The sequence below is a fragment of the Pleurodeles waltl genome, chromosome 2_2 (assembly GCF_031143425.1).
Source record: "Pleurodeles waltl isolate 20211129_DDA chromosome 2_2, aPleWal1.hap1.20221129, whole genome shotgun sequence".
Classification (NCBI taxonomy): Eukaryota; Metazoa; Chordata; class Amphibia; order Caudata; family Salamandridae; genus Pleurodeles; species Pleurodeles waltl.
In genome coordinates, this window is record NC_090439.1 from 620993996 (window position 1) to 621016354 (window position 22359).

At 40.8% G+C, this 22359-nt stretch overlaps 1 protein-coding gene across 4 annotated transcripts in view; it reads right to left on the minus strand.

The window, feature by feature from the left end:
* RB1CC1 (RB1 inducible coiled-coil 1) overlaps positions 1-22359 on the minus strand; it is a 486536-nt gene that overhangs the window by 153027 nt on the left and 311150 nt on the right. For all 4 annotated transcript variants that reach the window (XM_069220165.1, XM_069220164.1, XM_069220163.1 and 1 more), the window contains exons 15-17: positions 19230-19395; positions 15615-15723; positions 1161-1407 (exon numbers count right to left, since the gene is read on the minus strand). In XM_069220165.1, the coding sequence (XP_069076266.1) occupies positions 1161-1407; positions 15615-15723; positions 19230-19395 (522 nt within the window). The remainder of the gene's footprint in view (positions 1-1160; positions 1408-15614; positions 15724-19229; positions 19396-22359) is intronic.

The following is a 22359-nucleotide window of genomic DNA, read 5'->3' on the forward strand; positions in this document are numbered from 1 at the left end:
GTTCATGGAGACCACCATCTTTCCCAACCTAAGTCAGGGAAGTTTCCATATTCCATGATTTATGCAGAATCATTTTCATGTCTGCTTTTTTAATGCAGATGTCGTCATACCTAATGTTCCTAGGAAGTTTGACATAGTCAAGTTCTTCGAACAACGACGTAGATACAACATTTTAGGTGACATTCGTGAAATGTCTCCTCCTCACCATGTCAAGGTTCATAAGAACACATACAGACATATAATTAAGAGTAATACAGACTGAATCGATGTCCTTCAGCCTTATAAGTTCATCTGGAAACCACACCCTGATATACATAATCGGCATCAAACATTCCTAAACTTGTGTCAGAAATTCCACTTTCTGATAAGATTTAAAACATAATGACTGCCAATAGATGACTTGGGTACAGAGGTTCTTTGCCATATTATCACCCAAGATTCTGCCAGTGACGGTCTCATCCACTGCCAGCGCACTTCATACTTATGTGATACAGCTTACCTGAAGACTGAAGCAGACAAGCCAGATCTCAGAGGAAGATTGACTGACTACTACAGCAGTGGGTGTTTGCCTTTTGAGGGGAATACTGTCTTCACACCTCGGTTGATAAAGACAGCCTTTGCTGTCTACAAGGTATGCAGTGTGTCTCTTTTCCCTAAGAAACTCCAGGCTTCAAGTTGCTCTGCCTTTCATTATCTCATAGTATAGCACACAGAATTAGGCACTAGGGTGTCAGGTTCTAGATAACATTTTGAATGACATTTTAGCAATGTTGGAAATGTTCACTTTGTTCTGGTTATTTATAACATATCTTGTTGCATTGTTTCATAATGTTCTGTGTAGTTGTTTTAGATGTACTGAGCAACAGATTATTCCTGTAGTAATAAATACTTGTAGAGTAAGAATGCTAATTAGTCTTAGTAGAGTGTGCGTGAGATACTGTGAATAATGAATTAAGGCTTCTTACTTTTTCCACAGTGCCCATGATATCTTTATGGGATTGTTAGTAACCCAAAAGCAATGCTTCTACTCTTGTGAGGCTACAAAAACTTTGTTCATGTTCAGCGCTGGTGCATTCAACAAAGTTCACCTGTGACAATGTGGCACAAAATAGCAGACATAATAATAGCATAGATAGTATGGTATGTGTCATAATACATACTGAACAGTCATCATGCTGGTTTCTAGGGCTGAATCGATCCTCTCTTCTTCTGGTCCAGCAGCTTCACAGATCAGCCTCTCCATCTCCATTCCAAAGTCAGGGGCACAGGCTCCACCAGATTCAGAAACTGAAACCGGACAGGCGGTCTGAAGAAAAGTGCTGCTTCGCAGATTACTGATTTCTTCTTCCAACTTTTTCTTCTCCTCTAGTAAACAAGCACGGTCTTCAGAAAGTGTTTCAATCAAATCTAAAGGAAACACAAAACAATGTAATACGTGTCCAGAAACAGCACACCAATGTACAACTAACAAAAGTGTTATACTTTGTCTTGGCAGTCTAGTTAATATGTATTTCTCCACATTTTATACTTATATAGAACCACTGAGAAAACAATTCAAGTTACCTTACTGTTTACTCCAGTCTCATCAGTAAACATTAATAGTATGACAATAAACTTAGGGTTTCACCATGTTGTGATTGAACTCCATGTGGCTTCTTCAAATAGTGGTTTTGCCAAATATGGGCAGATGGTTATCACATATGAGTGGCAGTAAGCTATATGTTCCTATGCGCTCATTCCCAATGCAGTTGTGCATTAACCTCTATTAACTGCAGCACGCCAAATAGAAATACAGCCCCCTGATTAAGGTAGGGTGAGGTAGTGGCTTCAACAGAAGAGAACTTATGACTCAATACTGCAAATCACCATAAGGGTAATTTTATTGTCAACAAGCATCTCTGCTTGCACCTAACTCCCAAAATATATGATGACGCTACAGGACAGCTGGACCCTAGGCAACACTGTTCTTAAGATCTTCTAGGCCATAATCACAATGACTATGTAAGGAAGCATCCAGAAAACACAAGCTGAAGAAGTTGCAAGACATAGCTGGCATACACATAAGAACAATGGGTAAATGCTATACGTATAGGAACTAAAGTCACATTTGATGTAGTTGAGTGAATCTAAACTGCTCATCCAATAATGAGGCTTATACCAATGTTTAATGCAGGAGACTGAACATTCTGGAACAGTAATCACATCACTTAAATGAAAGTTAGTAAAGATATTTTTTGTTCCTGTTTTGGTTCTTGGTTTTGGTTCTTGGCCAATATTTTAATAGGTCGAGGAGCCATTTGACTTCCAGCAGCTCCAACTTAATAATTGGACAAAGGAGAGGTAAGCAGCAGATTTTTATGACTTTTATTTAGGTGTATTGCAAAACGTATACATTTGAAACAGCCCAGTCCCTCCTCTTCGAGGATTCCAATTTAGGAGATTTACTGTTGATCCAATTGTGATCTAGATCTTTCCGTGTTACGTTCACTAAGACAGTCATTTTTATTAGGAAAAACAGATTACCTCTCCTGTAAATTTAACCTGAGTTAGTATCTACTATAAAAAAAAACTTTATAGTTTATCCCTTCAATATCGTTCTTTTATTAAAGCATCATCAGCATTACCTCTGCTTAGCAGAGAAAACTGACAATTACAAACGATAGCTTGCACCATCCTTTTCAGACTGTGAACATTTATTTATATAATAATTATAATGTAAATATCTGCTGAACAGTGAATAACAACGACTGTATGTTGCATTCTATTGTTAGTTTACATACTTTACAGTTCTAAAGTTGTGACAGATAACATGCAAGAGGGTCTCTCAAATCTTGTCTGAGCGTGGTTACCAAGTCAGTTTCTTCACTTTGCCATATGATCATTGTATTATCTGAAACCTAAATCAAAACAAGTGTATATATGATCAAGAAATAACACAGATTTTTATAATGTCCCAACTATAAATGTTTCAGGAGCAAACCAGTGTCCCAGATAAAACCATTAATTTATGTTTTAAAAAAATCTCTTTTTACTAAATCATTGATACTTAAACACTTTTTCAAATTTCTTGTTTGCAATCCTCTACTACCCCCACAGCTTATGGTGCCTACTTTAACTGATTCTTACCAACACCTTTTCCGTTTTGATAATATTCTTAACCAATTTGGATATGTTGTACAACAAAAAGGTTACTTTCTTTCAGTAATGCTCTTTCTGGTGGATTTGTAGCAATGCTCCTGCGAGCCACTAGGTGATGCCCTGTGAATCCACTTTGAATCCCTACTGTGCAGAAGTAATGTAGCACAGCCTTACACCAATGCACCCCTGGAAGATGATGTCAGTTTACCTTCTCCTTTTTCACACCCTCACATACAGACCATGAAAACATAGGGGGTTATTACAACTTTGGAGGAGGTGTTAATCCGTCCCAAAAGTGACGGATATACCACCAGCCGTATTACGAGTTCCATAGGATATAATGGACTCGTAATACGGCTGGTGGTATATCCGTCACTTTACCGTCACTTTTGGGACGGATTAACACCTCCTCCAAAGTTGTAATAACCCCCATAGTTGGATACAGTGTCCTGGCTACTAATTTCAGACCTTTTTAGGCGTTAAAAAGAGAACACTCCACATAATGGGGAGGTGGGACAGCAGTGAGTAGTCTGTGTTTAGACTGAGTATTTACCAAAACAGCACTTCCCAAGATAAGTAACTTGTTCTTCTAATGGATACTTCTAACTGCAAATTTCTCACCTTTGGAATAGAAAGAGAAGCAGAACCTGCTGAAGGTGGAGGGTCTGTGAATTGATTTCAGACCAGAAAGTCTTTCAGGACCAAATTGGTAAAATGCCTTTCTTGATGGACCTGGTTGTCAAGGTGTCAGTGTGTTGTGAGTGTGTGCACCGAAGACCACTACATGACCTGACATATGTCAAGAACAGGCATTCATGTGCCAATGCAGTGGCAGCAGCCTTAGCTGTGGTGGAGTGGGCTCCCAAACAGTCAGGTGGCTGCGTTTTGTACAGAGCATAGCAGATCTTAATGTTAGTTTTATCCACCTCAACACCATCCTTTTCTGTACAGCCTATCCTTTCTTTTGCATCAGAGAACATGATAAAAATCTGATCGTCCACCCAATTGACCCTATACATTGAACAAGTTACTTACCCTTGGTAATGTTCTTTCTTGCAGAGACTATCTAAACAAAAATTCCTCACCTTTTGAATACTTCCCTAGGTGCCACACTGGATCTGGAAAACTTTCAGGAGTAACCCTGTGCACTGGCAAGTAGAGCCAATGATGTTGCACTCCATGCCAGATTTGAGATGAAAGGCTCTATACAGGTGCCACCCACGGGCATGGACATCGGGTACTCTTGACACTTCAGTGCTGCGGACACAGAGCCAGTAGCTTGGCACAAGCAGTCAGGCTTATCTCAGAGGCATGTGCAAAGTATTTGTACCCAAACACACAGTAACACAGTGAAAACATCACAAATGTACTCCACATCAATTTAGAAAATTAGCCAATACTTATCTGAAATAAAACAAGACCAAAGCAACAAAAATCCAAAACACACAAGCAAAGATATCACTTTTTAAAAGTTGCAAAGAGTCTTAATCCATAGGAATCAATAGTTGTCTCTTTTTAACACTTGTACCTGGGATGCGTCAAATACAAAGGCGATGCGGGCCTTAGAGGAGGTGAGGTTCCGGAAAACAAAGCAATGAATCTGTTCTTTACTGCCCAGGGGAGGTGATGTGTCAGTTGCTACTGACAGGAGAGGTGATGAATTGATTCTATCCTCACAGTAGAGGCGATGCGTTGGTTACTTACTTGCAGAGGGGGGTGATGCGTCAGTTCCTTACTGGCAGTGGAGGTGATGCATCGGTTCTCTCCCTGCAGGGGAGATGATGCGTTGGTTTCCAGTCACGCAGCCTCGGTTCCTTGCTCCGGTGAAGGGTCAATGTGAAAATGACACCCAGGGACGGTGCGTGGGAAAATCCAGACTCATGATGGTGACAGAGCAGCAGTGGAACAAGAGCTGTCCTGATCGTACAAGTCTGGCGTCAGTCCTTCTACCGCAAGCCAGGTGCTGGGTCAATTGTTCAGCTGCAAGGCAGATGGTGCACGATTATTCTGGCGCAAGCTATGCAATGCAATGAATTTCAGCCAAGACAATCTGATGTGTGGATTTTCTTCCTCAGGACACCAGTTTCCACCTCCAAGGCTCCATGGACAGGATTTGGCTCTACTTGGCAAGTCAGGACTCTCAGCAGAAGAGTCCAGGCACTGGCAGATGAAGTCTTTGATGTCCCTTAGACTTTTTAACAGCAGTTCAAGCCCTAAGAGGACCTTGGAAAGCCGGATGTAGAAAGCAAAGTTCAGTCCTTTCACACCCAGGACAGAAGTAGCAGGCTAGCGCAACAAAGCAACGGGCAGAGTGGCAGTTCTTCCTAAAGCATCCAGCTATTCTTCCGGGCAGAATGTCCTCAGTCCAGAGATGTTCTGAAGTTGTGGTCTCAGAGGTCCAATACTTATATTCATTTCTGCCTTTAAAGTAGGTAAACTTCAAAGGTAAGTCTTTCCTGCCCTGGCCCCAGACACACGAAGGGTTGGAGACTGCTTTGTGTGAGGACAGGCCCATCCCTATTCTGATCCTCCTACCACTCTAGCCCAGGAAGACTCATCAGGAATGCAGGGCACACCTCAGCTCCCTTTGGATGACTGTTTTGAGTGAATTCACAACCAACTCAACTGTCATCCTGACCCAGATGTGTATTTCACAGCCAGGCAGAAGCACAGTGGCATTTTCAAACTTACAATCTAAAAACCACCAAAATCTGCATTTTTAAATTGTGAGTTCAGAGACCACAAACTCCATAGCTATCTGCTCCCAATGGGAAATTACACTTACAATATATTTCAAGGAAATCCCCATGTTAACCTATGGAAGAGACAGGCCTTGTTATAATGAAAACCGATTTTAGCAGTAATTCACTATCAGGCCATGTAAAACACACCAGTGCATGTCCTACCTTTTAAATACATTCCACCCTTCCCAGGGGGCTGCCTGGGGCCTATCTTAGAGGTGACGTACATGTAGCAAAAGGAGGGTGTGGGCCTGGCAAGTGAGTACACTTACCAGGTCGAACTGGCAGTTCCAGTCTGACACATGTTTACAGGGCTACTCATTTTGGTGCCACAATCAGTGCTGAGGTGTACTAGTAGTATTTGATTTACAGGCCCTGGGCAACTCTGGTGCACTTTAGAAGGGACTTACTAGTAGATTAAATAAGCCAATCATGGAGAAACCAATAAACCATGAAATTTAGACAAAGAGCACTTGTACTTTATCACTGGTCAGCAGTGGTAAAGTGCACAGAGTCATAAAAGCCAGCAACAACAGATCAGAAAAATAGGAGGAAGAGGGCAAAAAGTTCGAGGATAACCCAGCATAAAGGACCATTTTCAACAGTAAGTAACTCGTTCTTCTAAAAGAAACTTCTAACTACAGATTTTTCATCTTTTGAATTGCTACCCAAGCAATACCTCCTGGTGGTGGATGCATGAACTGGCTCAGTCCAAAAAGTCCTGAAAGACAGAGCAGGCAAAGTACACTTCTCTGCAGGCCAGGTTGTCCAGACAATGATGCTCCATGAAAGTATGGAGGGGTGCCAGAAACTGTGCCTGGCAAATGTCTAAAACTGGTTCCCCATTAGCCTAAGGAGAGGTAGCAGCCTTGGCTCTGGTGGTTCGAACCTGCAAGTCCCCAGGAGGATGCTTTTTGGCCAGTCCTTAGCAGATCAGAACTGAGAGTACAATCCGTTGTGAGAGTGTCCTTTTCTGTACATCCCTGTCTTTCTTTGCTTCAGTGATCCCGGCAAGCAGTTGGAAAGTTCACCTGATGGTCTCTAGTACAACTGAAGTAGAAGCCAACGTGTTTTTTCAGCTCTACCAGTAAATTCTCTCTTCCTCCTTAAAGGGGTGAGGTGGAGTAAAGAATGCTAGAGGGGTGATGTTCTGACCAACATGAAAGGGAGTCACCACCTTTAGAAGGGGGCTCAAGTCTGTAGACCCAGCCTGAGTAAAAGGTACAGGCAGTGCATGTGGCCCACTCACCAACCGCTCAGAAGTTACAGTGACAAAGAATACTGTCTTGAGAGAAAGAAGGTGAAGACTGTGGAGCGCCTCAAAAAGTGCACATATGAGGAATATGAGGACTAAATAATATTCTATTTGGGCATAATAAAGAGAGAAAGGAGAAATCTTTGAGGAAAATGAACTGCAAAAGGTAATTTAAATAATGATTGCTTGTCCGGCAACTGAAGTCCGAAAGAGCTGACAGGCACCCTTTAACAGTACCCACAGTAAGGTCTTTCTGGGTGAGAGACAATGCAAACAACAGAATTTCGCACAGTTTGGCGCGGAGTGGGTCAATCTGTTTACCAATATACCAGGCCACAAACATTATGTAGACTGCACAGGTTTGAGGGGAGAACCGCACCTTGCTGCTGACAGGAGACCCTCCTAAAGAGACATTCTATTCGAAGACAGATGGTCATGATCAGGAGTTCGGGATCCAATACTCAATGCCAAATCTGGGGCCATTTGGATGACATAGGCCCAGTTGGCCCTGATTCCCTTCAAAATTATGGACAAAAAAGGTGTCAGCAGGAAGGCATACAAGAGTCCAGAGTTTCATGCGACACAGAACATCACTCCAAGCGAGAGATGCCGTGGAAACTGCAATGCACAAAAGTATTGACATTCTCGGCGGTGGCAAACAGATTGAGCCATTCACAAAAAAAAGACCCGTTGCCACCTCTGAGTGTAACTGCCACTTGAGATCCGCAAGGCAACTCTGGTTTAGCTTCTCTCTCTTGCATTCGAGGAACCATCAAGTGGTGTTTCACTAGAAACATTCCGTGATGGTCAAGCCACGAAGAGAGGCGCAAAGTCTCTTGGCACATGCCCATGACCACACAATGCTCGGCTTGATACACGACCACATGGCAGTGGTGATGTCTGTAAGTGACTGCACCGGTTCCCCTTTGAAGGAGGGCAGGAAGGCTTTCAATACCAAGTGGATGGCCCTCAACACCGGAAGGCTGTATGGAGTCCGGCCTCTGTCGAAGACCAGACACCTTATATCTCTACCTCTCCCAAATGCCCTATCCAACTCAGAAGAGATGCATCAGTCATCAATTTAAGCAGAAGCTGGGGTACGGAGATGGGTTTGCCACAGACACAATTGCGCTCCTGCAGCTACCAGCTATCACTTCAGATCTCTTGCAGTCTCTGGACAGGATAAGAATTAACCCCTTCTTCCTTTGTCCACTGGGACTTCAGATCCTAATACACAGCCTGCATATGCCACCTGGCTTGCTTGACCAGGAGGGTGGAGGAGGCCAATCAGTTTCAGAGCCCCAGTGCCATCCCCACTGAGATACAGGACAAAGGTTGGAATATTGGGAACACAGTTTGAATGTCCTGGACTCTTCTCTCTGGAGGATAAATGCAAAACTGCACTGTGTCCAGAATAGCTCCAATGAAAGGGAGCATCTACAAAGTCAGGTGTGTCTTCAGCACATTGACCGTGAACCTCAGCAATGTTAAGAGGCTTGCTCTAGTATGGAGGTGTGCAATGACAGCTGTGGAAGACTGAGCTGCCTACTGTTCCTGTTCCCTCCTCCAGGGGTACTATGGTACTTCAGCCATGGAAAGTTTGTGGCAATTGATGCACCTGTTGGGGCTGCTTGCAATACTGAAAATACCTGCCAAAGCCAAAAAGGTGGAAAAAATGCTGGAGCTTTTGAGGGTGGTGGGGTCAAATAATGATGGGGAATCAGAATGGACCAACGTGTGCTCTGTTTCCTGCTGCCCTAGTAGTGCTCCAGAGCCAAATCCACTTTATCACAAATCGAGAGCCATCAAATCATATGTTCATAAGACTTGTGTGAACATCTCCAGTAACGCCGGTGAACCACATTCAAAGGAGTCTTCAGGTGGCCACACTTGTACCAACAGCCCTATCGAGGGAGTCAGCCATGTCTAGTCCGCAGCAAATAGAGAATCTGGCCACATCACGGCCATCTTGCATGTCCTGGGAAAATATGGTTTGGGACCCCTTTCAGACCATGGGCACCTCTTGGCCATGAAGTCTCTTAATGTGTGAGAATAAGAGCAACAAATGAGGCAGTTGGTGTTCACCCAAGGAAGGGCCAGGTTTGTGGAGGAGAAAAATCAAAGGTTTCTATTCTCTTCGATTCACTGTCAGGGAAGAAGAGGGAAAAGTAGTTTGGGTTCACTCTACTTGTCTTAGGAATGGGGTGTTGGGTGAGAAATGTGGGATAGTCTGGAGCAGGGAGATGTTGTCTGGCAATCTGACGATGCATGGGTGGACCTCAAGAAGGCTTGGCCTAATTGCCCAAGAGCCTCACTAAATGGTAACAGAGGCTCAGATCTCATCTGGCCAGGTTGCAACATTTCTGGCAGGACATTACCTTTTGACCTCCTGAGTGGGAGGGTGGTGATCAAGGACCTTCAGCACCCTTAGCATAACCACAGAGATGGAGGCACTGTCTTCAGTGGCAGCTCCAGGTGGAGAAACTAGTCCATTGTCTCAGGAGAAATCCAGACCAATGTATCCTGGAGCTCTTTGTTCCAGTTATCTTCCAAGAATGGCTGGGCAATCTCATCCCCAATATCATGGCCCTACTGTTGAATTCCGGGCTGAAAAGGTCATGAAAGACCCGAGACCTAACGAAAGGCAGAGGCACTGTGTCTGAAAAAGAAGAATGGTATAGGGGTTGCGGCTCAGACAAATAAGCATGTGGCCTCGGTCAAGTTTGGGGTGCTGTTGTCTTGGCGATGGACTGAACTATGACTTGGCCATCATTGTCCAGAGTGAATAGTGCTGGCATTGGTAGATCATGTTCCAGTTTAGGTCATGGGGAGGGGAGGGAACCGGGACTGAAGTCAGTGCAGAACCCTGAGCGTATCCAGAGGGCCCGGGCTGATACAGAGGGCAAACACACAGATGGAAGCTCAGTTGTGAGGTCTGTCGGCTTCCTGGGGAGCACCAGAGGAAGCCAGTAATGTGTCAAAAAGGAGCAGCCTGGCACTGCAAAATTGCTCAATTTTCTGCGTGGTCGCTGGTAGACACTGAAATTCCAGTTGCCGCAGGACAAAGGTCAGAATCAACTCCAAAGTGCATTACCTTCAGGATTGCGATCTGGAGGCACCATGATGCGCTTGCACCTTCTCAGGGAATAAATGTGGAGGGACAGGGCAAAGTCCTGCTTGGACTTCTTATATTTCTTTTTCAATTTCCCTGCAGACATGGGGGTGTGAAGAAGGCCAGTCGCGAGAGTGACCAAGGAAGTGGGAATGAGACCTACCTTTTTACCTCAATCTATCTCAGCAGGAAGTCTTGCTTAGCCACAAAGAGCTTAACTTCTCAAATCACATTGGGGTGCATTAAGGTGCAACCACTGCAAGCCTTGGAGTCATGATCTGATCCCCATGCACCAAAGCAAAAGCACATGTGGGTCAATAACAGACATATGCAACACTCCCCACAGGGTGCAACCCTGTAGATTTGGGAGGTGTCAACTGTTAGGTTGGGGTTATCAAGAAGTTTGGTCCACGGACGGGCTTCCTTGGGATGGGACTTGGTAATACACTTTGTAGTTTCAACTCCTAGCTTAAATGAGATTACAAAGTGATCTGACCAAGTACGTTCAATGCAAAAGTCAGTCAGTAGGTTAGAAATATTCATAAAGACACCATCTAAGGTATGCCCTGCATTATGAGTGGGTGTGCTTATCAATCGCCGTGGGCCAAATGAACCTAAAGTGTCAATACAATTAGATGCCTCCATATTTATTTTAGATTCCAGATGGAGGTTAAAATCTTCAAGTATAGAGAAGTTAGCGTAGTGAAGGGAGGACGCAGCAATAGCCTCCCCATGGGATGGTAAAAAACTAGCATAATACCCAGGAGGGTGATAAACCAGACCACCTACAAAAGTGGCAGCACCTTAATGTAGAGTCAAAGACTTTCTGCTCCTTCTAAGGCCTCCACCTCAAAGGTCTGACATTGAAACACACTCTGGAGTATGACTGCCAGACATCCACCTCGCCAGTTAGGCCTATCTTTCCTTATGATTGTATAGTCAGAGGGAAGTGTTTGCGCAATGTCAGGATTACAAAAATCATTTAGCCATGATTCTGTGTTAAAAAAACAATCCAGCTGGGTCTCATTAAGCAACTTATAAATCTCATGTGAGTGTTTGCTTAGTGAGCGAGTATTGATAAGACCCCCAGAAAACGTATTTACACTGGCTGGCAAAGAAGTAACACCGCCAACTGTGAGAGGCATCCCAAACTCTCTGTGCACATAATACACAAGAGTGGACCCTTAAATAACTCTGGGGAGAGAGTTAATTCACAATATGCTGTCATTTAGCCATAGTCGAGATTCTGCAGTCATTTGCATACCTCGTGGGGATCAACAGCATGGCTGGCTGTGGTCATGTTCGGTTCGCAGACGGGGGCAGACGGGCTTGCCAGCGGCGCGCCTGCTGCGCGCGTCTGCTGCATCCTCCCAATTAAATACTGTGAGGCTCAAAAAAAAGATGGGCTACAGGAAGAGGATGCTTTAAAGTGAGTTATGCAAACCAATGTCCCTTTCCTGTGAAACACAGTAATCAGGAATTTCAAAATTCAGGCTACTGCTGCCCAAAGGTTAGAACAGGATGAAAATGTATTTTAAAAACACACCAAACTATTTTTAAAACAACAGGCAAGAAAAAAGCAGCATGGTAGCATGAACCCAGTACTAATTGCTGTGCATCCGCTGTATCCTCCCAATTAAATACTGTGAGGCCCAATAGGAAGACTAGATGTTGACCAAAAAAAAGATGCTCACTGTAGATGCCATACAGGCTGAAGATACTTTGAAGTGACTTATGCGAACCAATACCCCTTTCCAGTGAAACACAGTAACAAGGAATTTCAAACTTCAGCCCCCCCCCCCCCCCCCGGAGGTCAGAACAGGATTAACATGTATTTTAAAAACACACCAAACTATTTTTAAGACAACAGGCAAGACAAATGCAGCGTGGTGGCACAAATCCAGCACTGGTTGCTATGGGTCCGCTCCATCCTCCCAATTAAATACTGTGAGGCCCAATAGGAAGAACAGAACGATGGCTGCTCTAGATGGCCTACAGGAAGAGGATATTTTAAAGTGACTTTTGCAAACAAATCCCCCTTTCCAATGAAACACAGTAATAAGGAATTTCAAAATTCAGCACCCCGCAGCCCCCCCATCCAAAGGTTAGAACAGGATTAAAATGTATTTTAAAAACAGCAAAAAAGTTTAAAAACAACAAGCATGAAAAAAGCAGTGCGACGGCACGAACCGAGCACTAGTTGCTGATAATATAACCACCTCACTATTGACATGCAGGCGGTTTAAGTGATGTCTTTATCTGTATCTTCCATTACAGGTCCGCTTTTCCCTTTATAATGAATCATTATTGAGGTACTAATTACTACACCATATCTAGGCCATTTGTGATTGGACACTACTAATTATACCCTGGTTCCAACCACTGTGTAGATTAGGGCAACATTAGTCCTGACAATAAATCATTATTGACTTATTTAAGGCAAGAAACATGTTGACCTTTTTAAGGCTATCAAAGATCATTGTGTCTGGAGGTAGACACTACCCTTTTAACCTGACAAATAGACTCCCCTGTTTTAAAAACAAAAAGCCATTTAGAGGACTACTTAGGCACTTTTACTACACCCTTCCTTTCACATACTCACTGCCATACACCAATCAATACAACAGGCCCTACACACATACTTCACATATAGCATTGGAAAACAAATCTCCGTTGAAGAGCCCCCTTGCGGGTGCCCGTCGGACATTGCAGCGTCAGCCTGACTAGGAGCAGGTCCTATAATGAAAGATGACACCCACTTTGATGTATGAGGTCTTCTTTTCCTAAGGAAACTGATCTCCTTCCGCTCCCTTGGGGTTTGTCCGACCTTCTCCTTTCCCCCACACCTTTTGTCTGGAAGGAACTGCATACTCTTGTTTAAGTATTGACTACATATGAGCACGTATGCTGGACCTATAATCGCCCCCTGACCCTCCTTGTTGAGAAACACTTGGCTAAGATATGGCCTGTGACAGGATCTATATGTGTTTTTCTCTGTGTGACATATGGTTGCTATTCTTCAGGTATTGTGTCACTGGGCACCTTTGGTAGCATAAATAAATGTCGACTTTAGAGTTTAAACCGATTCGGAGTATGGATTTTCAAGGTCAAACTTGTGGTTCTTGACATCAAGGCTCAATTCAGGGTTCTCAAGCCATTCCCAGTGTCAAATTTGTTTTTCAGTGGCTTAAAGATTTAGGCTCAAAGGGAAGAGCCAACTGATAAGGTCTTCTCGTGGGTGGTTATGAGCTTAAGACATAGCTCTCCTTGCCCCGGAGTCAAAGCATTTTTTGAGGTCGAACTCTAGAGGGAAGATCCTTGAAGTACATTATGTGCTGGGGTCGATGTGCCTTCTTTGTCTTAGCGATTGGTTTTCTCAGGGGTCCATGAAGACAACTGTTCTCTATGTAGAAGTCATCAGATTTTAGGAGTTCAGGACTTCATTCCTCACGATCACAAGAGACGTGTGGGTACCCCCTTGAATAGTTTCCTCATTGTCTGATCCGATAGATGGTTCTGTAGAACCTTGGCATAGCATTCTGTAATGTGACCATACCTTTGGTGTTGGATAACCGTTTTGCACCGTAAGGCCTGGCAGGCCAAACAATTTGACTCCTCATGGTCCCTTAAAAAGCAAAAGATACAGATCCTATGTTGGCCGGGGACTTACTGTTGCATCTTGGACATTGTTTGTAGGGTGTGCTCTCCACATCCCATTTTTCCACAAGTCATTCTTATAGGAACTGCCCCAATGCTTTCCCCTGGATGTCTGCTTTGACAGGGTCGATAGTTGCTTCATATTTTCAGAAGTCATAAGGAGTAATTTCTATATTTCGATGTCCAGTATTCGGTTTCAGTTCATGACAGTCTCAAAGCTCAACATCATAGGTCTATACTCGATGATGGAAAGAAAAAAAAAAGAAGTCTGAGGTGGAGTCTATGTTCTGGTGCATTGTGTGTTTCGGGTGATGGATCACAATCATGAGTAACCTTGAAAATAAAACCTTTAGTTCAAAGAAAAACAATTTGCAATGCCTGCATCCAACACTAGATGGCAAGAGTATGCAGAGCATGTGATCCTCAGGAAGGAGCACATGTTGCAGTCATTAGAAACCGAAGACCAAAAGGCAGCCAAAGCTCTTTTCAAACAATCCATGGTGTATTGGATGCCCTCACTGTGGGTAACAAGGAAGAAATTGTAATGCATGAAGGGCAAATACAACAGAGCAGGCCCAGAGAGATGAAAATTATCTAATTACATGGAGCTACAACTAAATGCCCTACAGAAAGAAGCGTATTATTGGGTGGATCCCAAACCTGCACACCTAGCAACTTTCAATAATTATTGCTGTTGTTGTACTGGAAAAGCAGCAAATGGTAAAAAACAATTCCCACAAAACCCATAAGGGTGAAAGTGTATCAAGTTACACATGCACTCTTTATTGTATATTTAAAGTTCAAACAGACCTGTCAACTTCTAATTCAAGATGTCACTTGTTTTCCTCTTTGGATGCTGCCTTTGCGTATTTGTGTAGAAGTTATATATAAAAAAGATACTTAACAAGAAGCATAAAAGGTTAAATTTGTGCAGCAAGGTAAAATCTCTTTAAATAGGGCAGATGAGGAGGAGTCCTCATGCTTTTTGGCAAAATGATTATATATTACACTTCTTCCAAATACCATTCTTTAATTTCAACAACCCAACAAAAGATGGTGTACAGGGATGGAAAAAGGTGAATTCTTACATTTACATGTGAAACATCGGTCCAGGCTCCAAAGATATAACTGTGCAAAACTAAGTTGATCTGCACTGTTTGTTAAACACTAGGATTTAAAAGAAATTATGTATTGAATCTAGTTCTACTGCAGAATGAAAATAATATCTACTCCCCACACAACTCTTCCCACTTAAAGAAGGATTCATCTGTGTATATTTCTACGTCATCATACAAGATCGAAGGTGCATACAACTAAATGATAACATTTTCCTCACTAAACAGGTCATTGTTGTTGAGTGTGACTTATAACTTTAGGTATGGTTTGCTTGACTTTGTAAGTCTCTGAGAATGAGCACCACAACAGCAGTAATGGATGGTGCTTTGTAAAAACTGATTTGAGGTCACCAGATACTTTTTTTCTGAGAAGCAGATACAAAAAAGTATATTTGTATCTACTGCTCACTGTAAACATTAGTTTAAAAAAAAAAAATGATAACGAACTTTTCTCAACAGTGTTGGACTAATCACCTATTCATAGGACAGAGGTTGACCATAGAGGTAACAGAGTTGGTTAGTCATGAAAACACAAATATATTTGTTTACTCAAGACTAAAAGTAACATTTCCACATATTCCAATAGTGACTCTCACCTTTGTCTCGACCTTGTTGCTGTGTAAGCGTTTTCAGTTGCTCAGTCAGATCATTTATGATGCTTTCTTTTTTCACTCTTTCTCTTGTAAGTACTGTGTTAAAATGTGTCTTCAAGAAAAAACACCAACAACATTTAAAAAGTAAAGATAAACAGTATATAAATAAACAGTAAGTAAAGCTTATTGGGGCAGTAATTCAATTCTTTTGAAATATCACAGTAATTCAATACGTTTGAAATGTCGCAAATCAGACGAGGGGCACATCTGGTACAACTTAAAACATACTTTCAACAGGCCTTAATGTAACCTCAACTTTCAAGTGTTACAAAGGTTTCATCAAAAAGAACCTAAAAGCACCAACTCAGGAGAGTCATTCTCTTATATGCGTTACTCTATTCATATGTTTTTAAATTGGGAGGAAGCTCAAAGGCCGTTCCTAGAGTACTTTTAGACAATAATTTATCTTTACAATCTTTCTTAACAAGAATAAAAACAGAAAGTCAATCACAGAGGGCCTCATTACATAAAAGTAAGACAAGGTGATAAAAATCTTAAGTTCTCCATCTCAATGTTGCATTCAACTGAAGGTCTGTAAATCGCATTTTAGGAGCAGATAAATGTAAAACCTTGGGATGGTTAAACATAGAAACGTATTCTACTGCTGAAGCAGTGTTACAAGCAAATAGCTTTGCTACAGTTGTGTGGAATGTTTGAAATGGATTATTTAAGCAGTAAAAAAATGAGAAGGAGAGGAATTTGTTTAAAACCAACACACTAAAAAAGCAGCACAAAATTAATGAGAGGAATGATCCGTTCATTCTGATAAACACTATTCTCTTTATAACTACATAAAATATTATCCTAGAAAGGAAGGTTGAATAAAAAATTAACCTGCCCCAGAAAAAGATTAGGATCAATATCATGACTGCAACTCTGAGTGTTCTAATTCTCCAGCAACCACACAAAAATGCTTCTCTTCTTGACAGAAAACCGAAAGTGTCTAAATAAAAAATGCACAGGGGAGCCCTTCAACTTAGTAAAGTCTCTCCTCAGCACAAAAATGTTTAAAAACATATATTGTTCACAACATTGGAACTGCTTCAGAGAGCAGAGGACAAGAAAGAGGCAGTGTGAAGCAGAACCAGAAGACTTCTAATTGTCTTCAAACTTCACACAACCAGGTTTGAGCTGGTGATGTAGTGACTCAATAAATGGCAGATAGGGCCACTGATCCTGATACACCTGAATGTTTTATTTGCACCTGAAGGTATACTCTTTTCTACAGATGAATTTCAAATATGTATTTTATATTTATTCTAACTCTAGAAATATGTTTTCAGGGCCACGTCGGGAGAAGATATCCAAAAAGACCAGGCTTCTCCAAAAAAAAAGAATTCTGTAGGTCTGGGCCAGATGTTTTCAATCCGCTGCCCAAGTAAACTAACACATTCACCACAGGGATGTGATCCATAACATGGTTACAGATTCAGATTCCAGCAGGTCCACTTGCCCTTTCAAGTGTACAACATAATTTAAACTAGTACAACTGTGTTGAAAAACAACATAAAAGGCATACATCTGTTATCTGTCAATAGCAACAAAACATAATTTATGTTACGTCCATTTTTAGATTTTCTGTTAAAGGAATTAAGGCTCTATATTATGTTGTTCTGGAAATGCCAGTTGCTCTTGTCACATCAGTTCCCAATCAACCTAGTGTACAAGAATGGGATGCTGGTAAGGCAAGCACAAAAATAAAGAAATTTGATCCTTTTAACTTCAGTAGTGAAGCAGAAGGGTTGTAACTCGTGTGAGGAGAAGGTAAATGGCCGGCAGGTATTTTAATTATAAAAAGTTAAAAAAGGTCAGAGATCAGCCCACAGTTCAAATACATTACACAACAGGGATATGAGAGAGGAAAGCAATAAACTAATGCATAGAAAGATCTAAAAAGCGACTATCTTATCAGCAGCACTATCTAACATAATAGAACTTTGTTGGCAAGGGATGAGGTTCGGAGAAACATTGAGGTAACGTAAAAAAGGGGGCATTCAAATGCAGTGACACAATTATATGAGCCACAAATTAGCAGATTTTATGATCGAAGAGCACTGCAGAGTGCATACATCTTAACACTAAGTGTAAACATAGGAACTATATTTAGGTATTTTGAAAAAAGTCTGGATATTGTGTATATAGACTTTACAAACGAAAAGCAGCCCTTCATATTCTACATCATTAAAAATGCAGCAACAGGTACTTATTCCTAAGCCAAATGTAAAACGTGAATAACAGTGACTTTTGATTCGGCCTTGCAAGCCATGTTAATGGATGAGTGCCATTTTCTCATATGTGCATATAAAGAAATTTAAAAAAGAGAAGTTGAGAACAGATCAATTCTTACTATTTCTGCTAACTGGCAGACTTGCAATGTTGCCGTTGTAATATGTATTTTTAGCCAGAGGATTTTATAATTCATTTTAGAATGTAATTACACTAAGATAAAATATTTGAATTATGCTGTCTCTATTCCGCACAAGTGGCCTGCCTACTATAGTTGGCTTAGATGTATATACACCGGCTGATGTGCAACTATCCTATACTGTTCATTTACTACCATTTACTTGACATATATTATATAAAACAATGGCAAATGGGAAGAGCAGAGAAACACCATTACTCTCATATTATCTTGTCCCAATGGCTGGTTCATTTTACATCAGCGGAGAGAAAGATGCATGTAATATGTGTCATTGTTTTTCCCATATTTTGACATTTGCAGGGGATTCTGGGAATTAAACTGTGTTGGGATGCATGCAAGCTACATCACACATGAGTCCCCTCTGACAATAGTTTTTAGAAATATCTAGGGCTGGTAGGTTCCCCTACCAGCCAGTCTGAGGCCCAAATACTGCAGTCATCTCCCATGGAATCCTGCTTCATCAAAAACATTCCCGGTTGTTTAGATATGGATCCCTCCTCAAACCAACATACAAAACCACAGTTCCGATACCCCCAAATCAAGGAGACCCAGGGACAAAGAGGTTGTGTCAAGCAACATAGTGAAATGTTCCCGTTTGAGGAATAATGAAGGAAACTATCACAGGAAACAAACGTTAAAAATCTCATAAATGTCTTGTTCAGCGCACTGACCCAGGAAGAACGGTTAAGCAACCAGCACAAGAAATGTTAATATGTGCAGATACTGAAAATATATGGTTGCAGTGGGGTTCTACACAGCCCAAAGGTCATATCTGTGACCAAAACACAGCTACCCTAAACTGACATTTAGTTTTCAGTTACTTTACACATTTTCCAAATGCAGTGCACCCAGCTTACTGCCTGAAATTGAAGGAATGTGTTTTAAAAAATGCAGCATGTTTGGGTTACATAGAGGACAAATGGGTAAATGTGTTTAAACAATCTAATTCCGTTTTTTATTTTTTTAAAGCTTTGTCACAGAGGTGATCAAGCATCCTGATACTGAAAGGGTTAAACTCAAAACTGAAAATCAGTAAATAATCAGCTATATTATGTCACTCTTTTAGCAACTTTAATTCTAAAGATAATTCCAATAACAATGATGCTAAAAAATATAAAACGTTACTGTCTTACCTGTTGTTCTGCAATCAGCGATGTCTTGAGGTTCTGCATTTCTTCATTCATTTTTTTACCCTGACATTCAAGCTGTTCCAAAAATGAACATTTTTCCTCCTCAAGCCTCTGCTGAAGTTCTGATACCAAGCTTGCTGAATCCCCACTCAATAATTCATCAGCAGGTCTTAAAAATAAAATTTTAGAATTATAGTATATGAATCGACTAGCCATAATACTCATAGACTCAGACTGTATTGAGCTCCGCAAAGTCAAACAAAATGCCATACTATTACAATTTTGACTGTTCTACACTATAATATTCATTATAAGTTTAAATAATATTTTGCCCTAATATCTAAAGTACTGCGAGGTACTGGATAGTAAGGAGTGAAAATAGAAGAAAAGGCTGTAATTTGCCATAAAAAGAAAGCAACAATCACTCGACTGTCTTCAATTAATTAATAATCAATTTCACATGCTATGTAGGCTGTATTTTAAATGCAACATGATGCTAGATAAGCCATTTCTTAAAGCATATTATATTTGATATTTAAAACCAATAAAAGTGTTTAAATCTGAGAAATGTACGAAATTAATATACCATAGGGTGCAATTCCTAATTTGTCAGAGATATCAAAAGAAGGAGTTTCTGTTCACACTATCTATCAGATTAGGGTGCCATGGAAATAACCAAACTTCTACACACTCATGAACAGTGTAGATGAGCTACTAAAATTTACTGTGCATTTGTTACATTTTAATAGAAACTGGGGTGCATGCTTACTTACATTATTCATTTTTGCCCAGATATTTAGTGAGAGCAAAAACAGGTGAATGACCATTTTTGGTGACAACTATAATTAAAGTGAAAATGCTCAGCAAAACCCCATGTAGGGTTCGGATCCAGAAACTTTGGCAAAGGGGCACTTAGTGGCGTGAATGTATAAAATAAATAAATACCCTATAAACCAAAAATAACTGAAAAGGAAAGGTATAAAGTTAACAGAATTCCTTGTGACATTTAATCAATAATAGGTGCATTTGGAATGGCAAGTGAAAATGGCATTTGAACACAACCTTTTTAAAGTCTGTATTAAAAAGGTATAAGAATGCAAGTAATCTAAACTAATATAAATTATTTAATAGGTAGGGCATGTCCTATAGCTTTAAACATGGTTTTAACTGGATTTGGTCAATAGTTTAGTCCAAAAACTGTTACCAGACAATAACCAAGTTACAAAGTGTTTAATTTGTGCCAGTATGTTTGATTCTTTTAATGAGAATATTATTCCTCATTCCCTTTCTAAAAGACAGAAACAATGATATATTGTCAGCATTACCCTGATAGCTCATTGGAACCATCACCAGTACTCCAGCAAACGAAAAGAGATAATACCTTTTATGGAATCAGGATTGGTTAGAAAGAGTACAAAACATTTGAATGGTACACACGTTTCATCACAAATTTGCTTACTTTAATACCCAGGCTCTTCACCCCAATTATTTCCCTTTCAACAATATTTTGATGCAAAACCAACTAGGAAAGTCACAGGTAATGAAATAGTGTCTTACAGTTTATTCTGGCCAATGGGACTTCAGTATTAAATTTCCCAGGTGGATGAACTACATCCACTGTGGATCCGGCAATAGGATATCTGCCATCTGGGATGGTTAACATAAATACTACAAAACTCAGCCAATCATTCCAAAATCTTTAGGCATTAACCAAGGCTTTGGATTCCCAAAATGTGTTAATTTCTTCATGGCTCTGATTTTGCACGAGACTGAAACAGGGCTTTGGCCCCTGTTACTACTGTATTCAGTATACCACTGGAAACAGGAATTTTCGCAGAGACAAATGGGAAATTATTTATCTGGGTTAAGAAGCAAATTCAGCTATGAAGACAACCACCAGTTAAGGAGAAGTGTCTGCTAAACATCAATCTAACAATGGATTTTTTTTTTAGGCGCTCTCATGCCATATAAAAGTAGAAACGATTATTTTGGAAATCATGGCCAGAAGGGCAATCAACCAACTTTGGAAGCAGAGTTGAAAAACATCATTCCACTAATTTATGAGCCCTAAGATAACAAAATCATATGGTTTGATTAATAGTACTAGATTTACTAATCACAAAAACGTCAATAGCCTACAAAATAATCACAGATTGCCAAGAGATATTTCGAAAGACTTCGGTGCTTAGGAAGAATAAATTGCTTACTTGTAACCCTAGTTCTGTTTCTGGGGAATCCTTATCAAAGTCATAAGCACTGAATATCCCTGCCCACGTGCAGAGACCTCGAAGCATTTCTTAAACACACACGTGTATATATATATATATATATATATATATATATATATATATATATATATATATATATGTGTGTGTATATATATATATATATATATATAGCAACTGCAGGAGGTCTGATTTCTAAATTACATAGAAAGGAAACAGCTGGTAACAGCCTGCTGGATGCTCGTAGTGCACACCCGAGGAGTTTGGTACAAAGTATTCCTTATGGGGGGTTACTTAGAGCCTGTAGGAATTGTGGTGATGAGTTAGATTTCCAACAAGTAGGTGATGAGATGTGTGAGAGTTTCAAAGAAAGGGGTTATGGGCCCAAGACCATTGACTCAGCTAGACGTAAAGTGGAGAGCTTAAGAAGGGACAATCTACTGTACCATGTGGATAAGCAGGAAAATAGAAGTGAGGACAAGGTTAGATTTATAACTACTTTTAGTAATCTAGCCTTTGAGGTACGGAAGGTATTGAATAAGAGCTGGCACATTCTACTAACTGATCCATCTCTGGCCAAATACATTGGAGACAAACCTCAAATAACATTCAGGAAAAGTAGGTCCCTTAAGGATGATCTTTGTAGAAATGAAATAGTAAGAGATAATGACACTAGCGGTAACCTTGACAATGGTTTTTCCTGTTGTATGAGGTGTAAGGCCTGTAGGACGAGTAACAATTGCAGTAAGTTACTAATACCAGGGTGAGGTGAGGCCTTCACGATCAAAGGAAGCTACAGTTGTATGACAAGTTATTGTGTGTATTGCCTTATATGTCCATGTAATAAATTATATGTAGGTAGTACGATACACACTGCTAAGAAACGTGTGCTTGAGCATAGGAGAGCA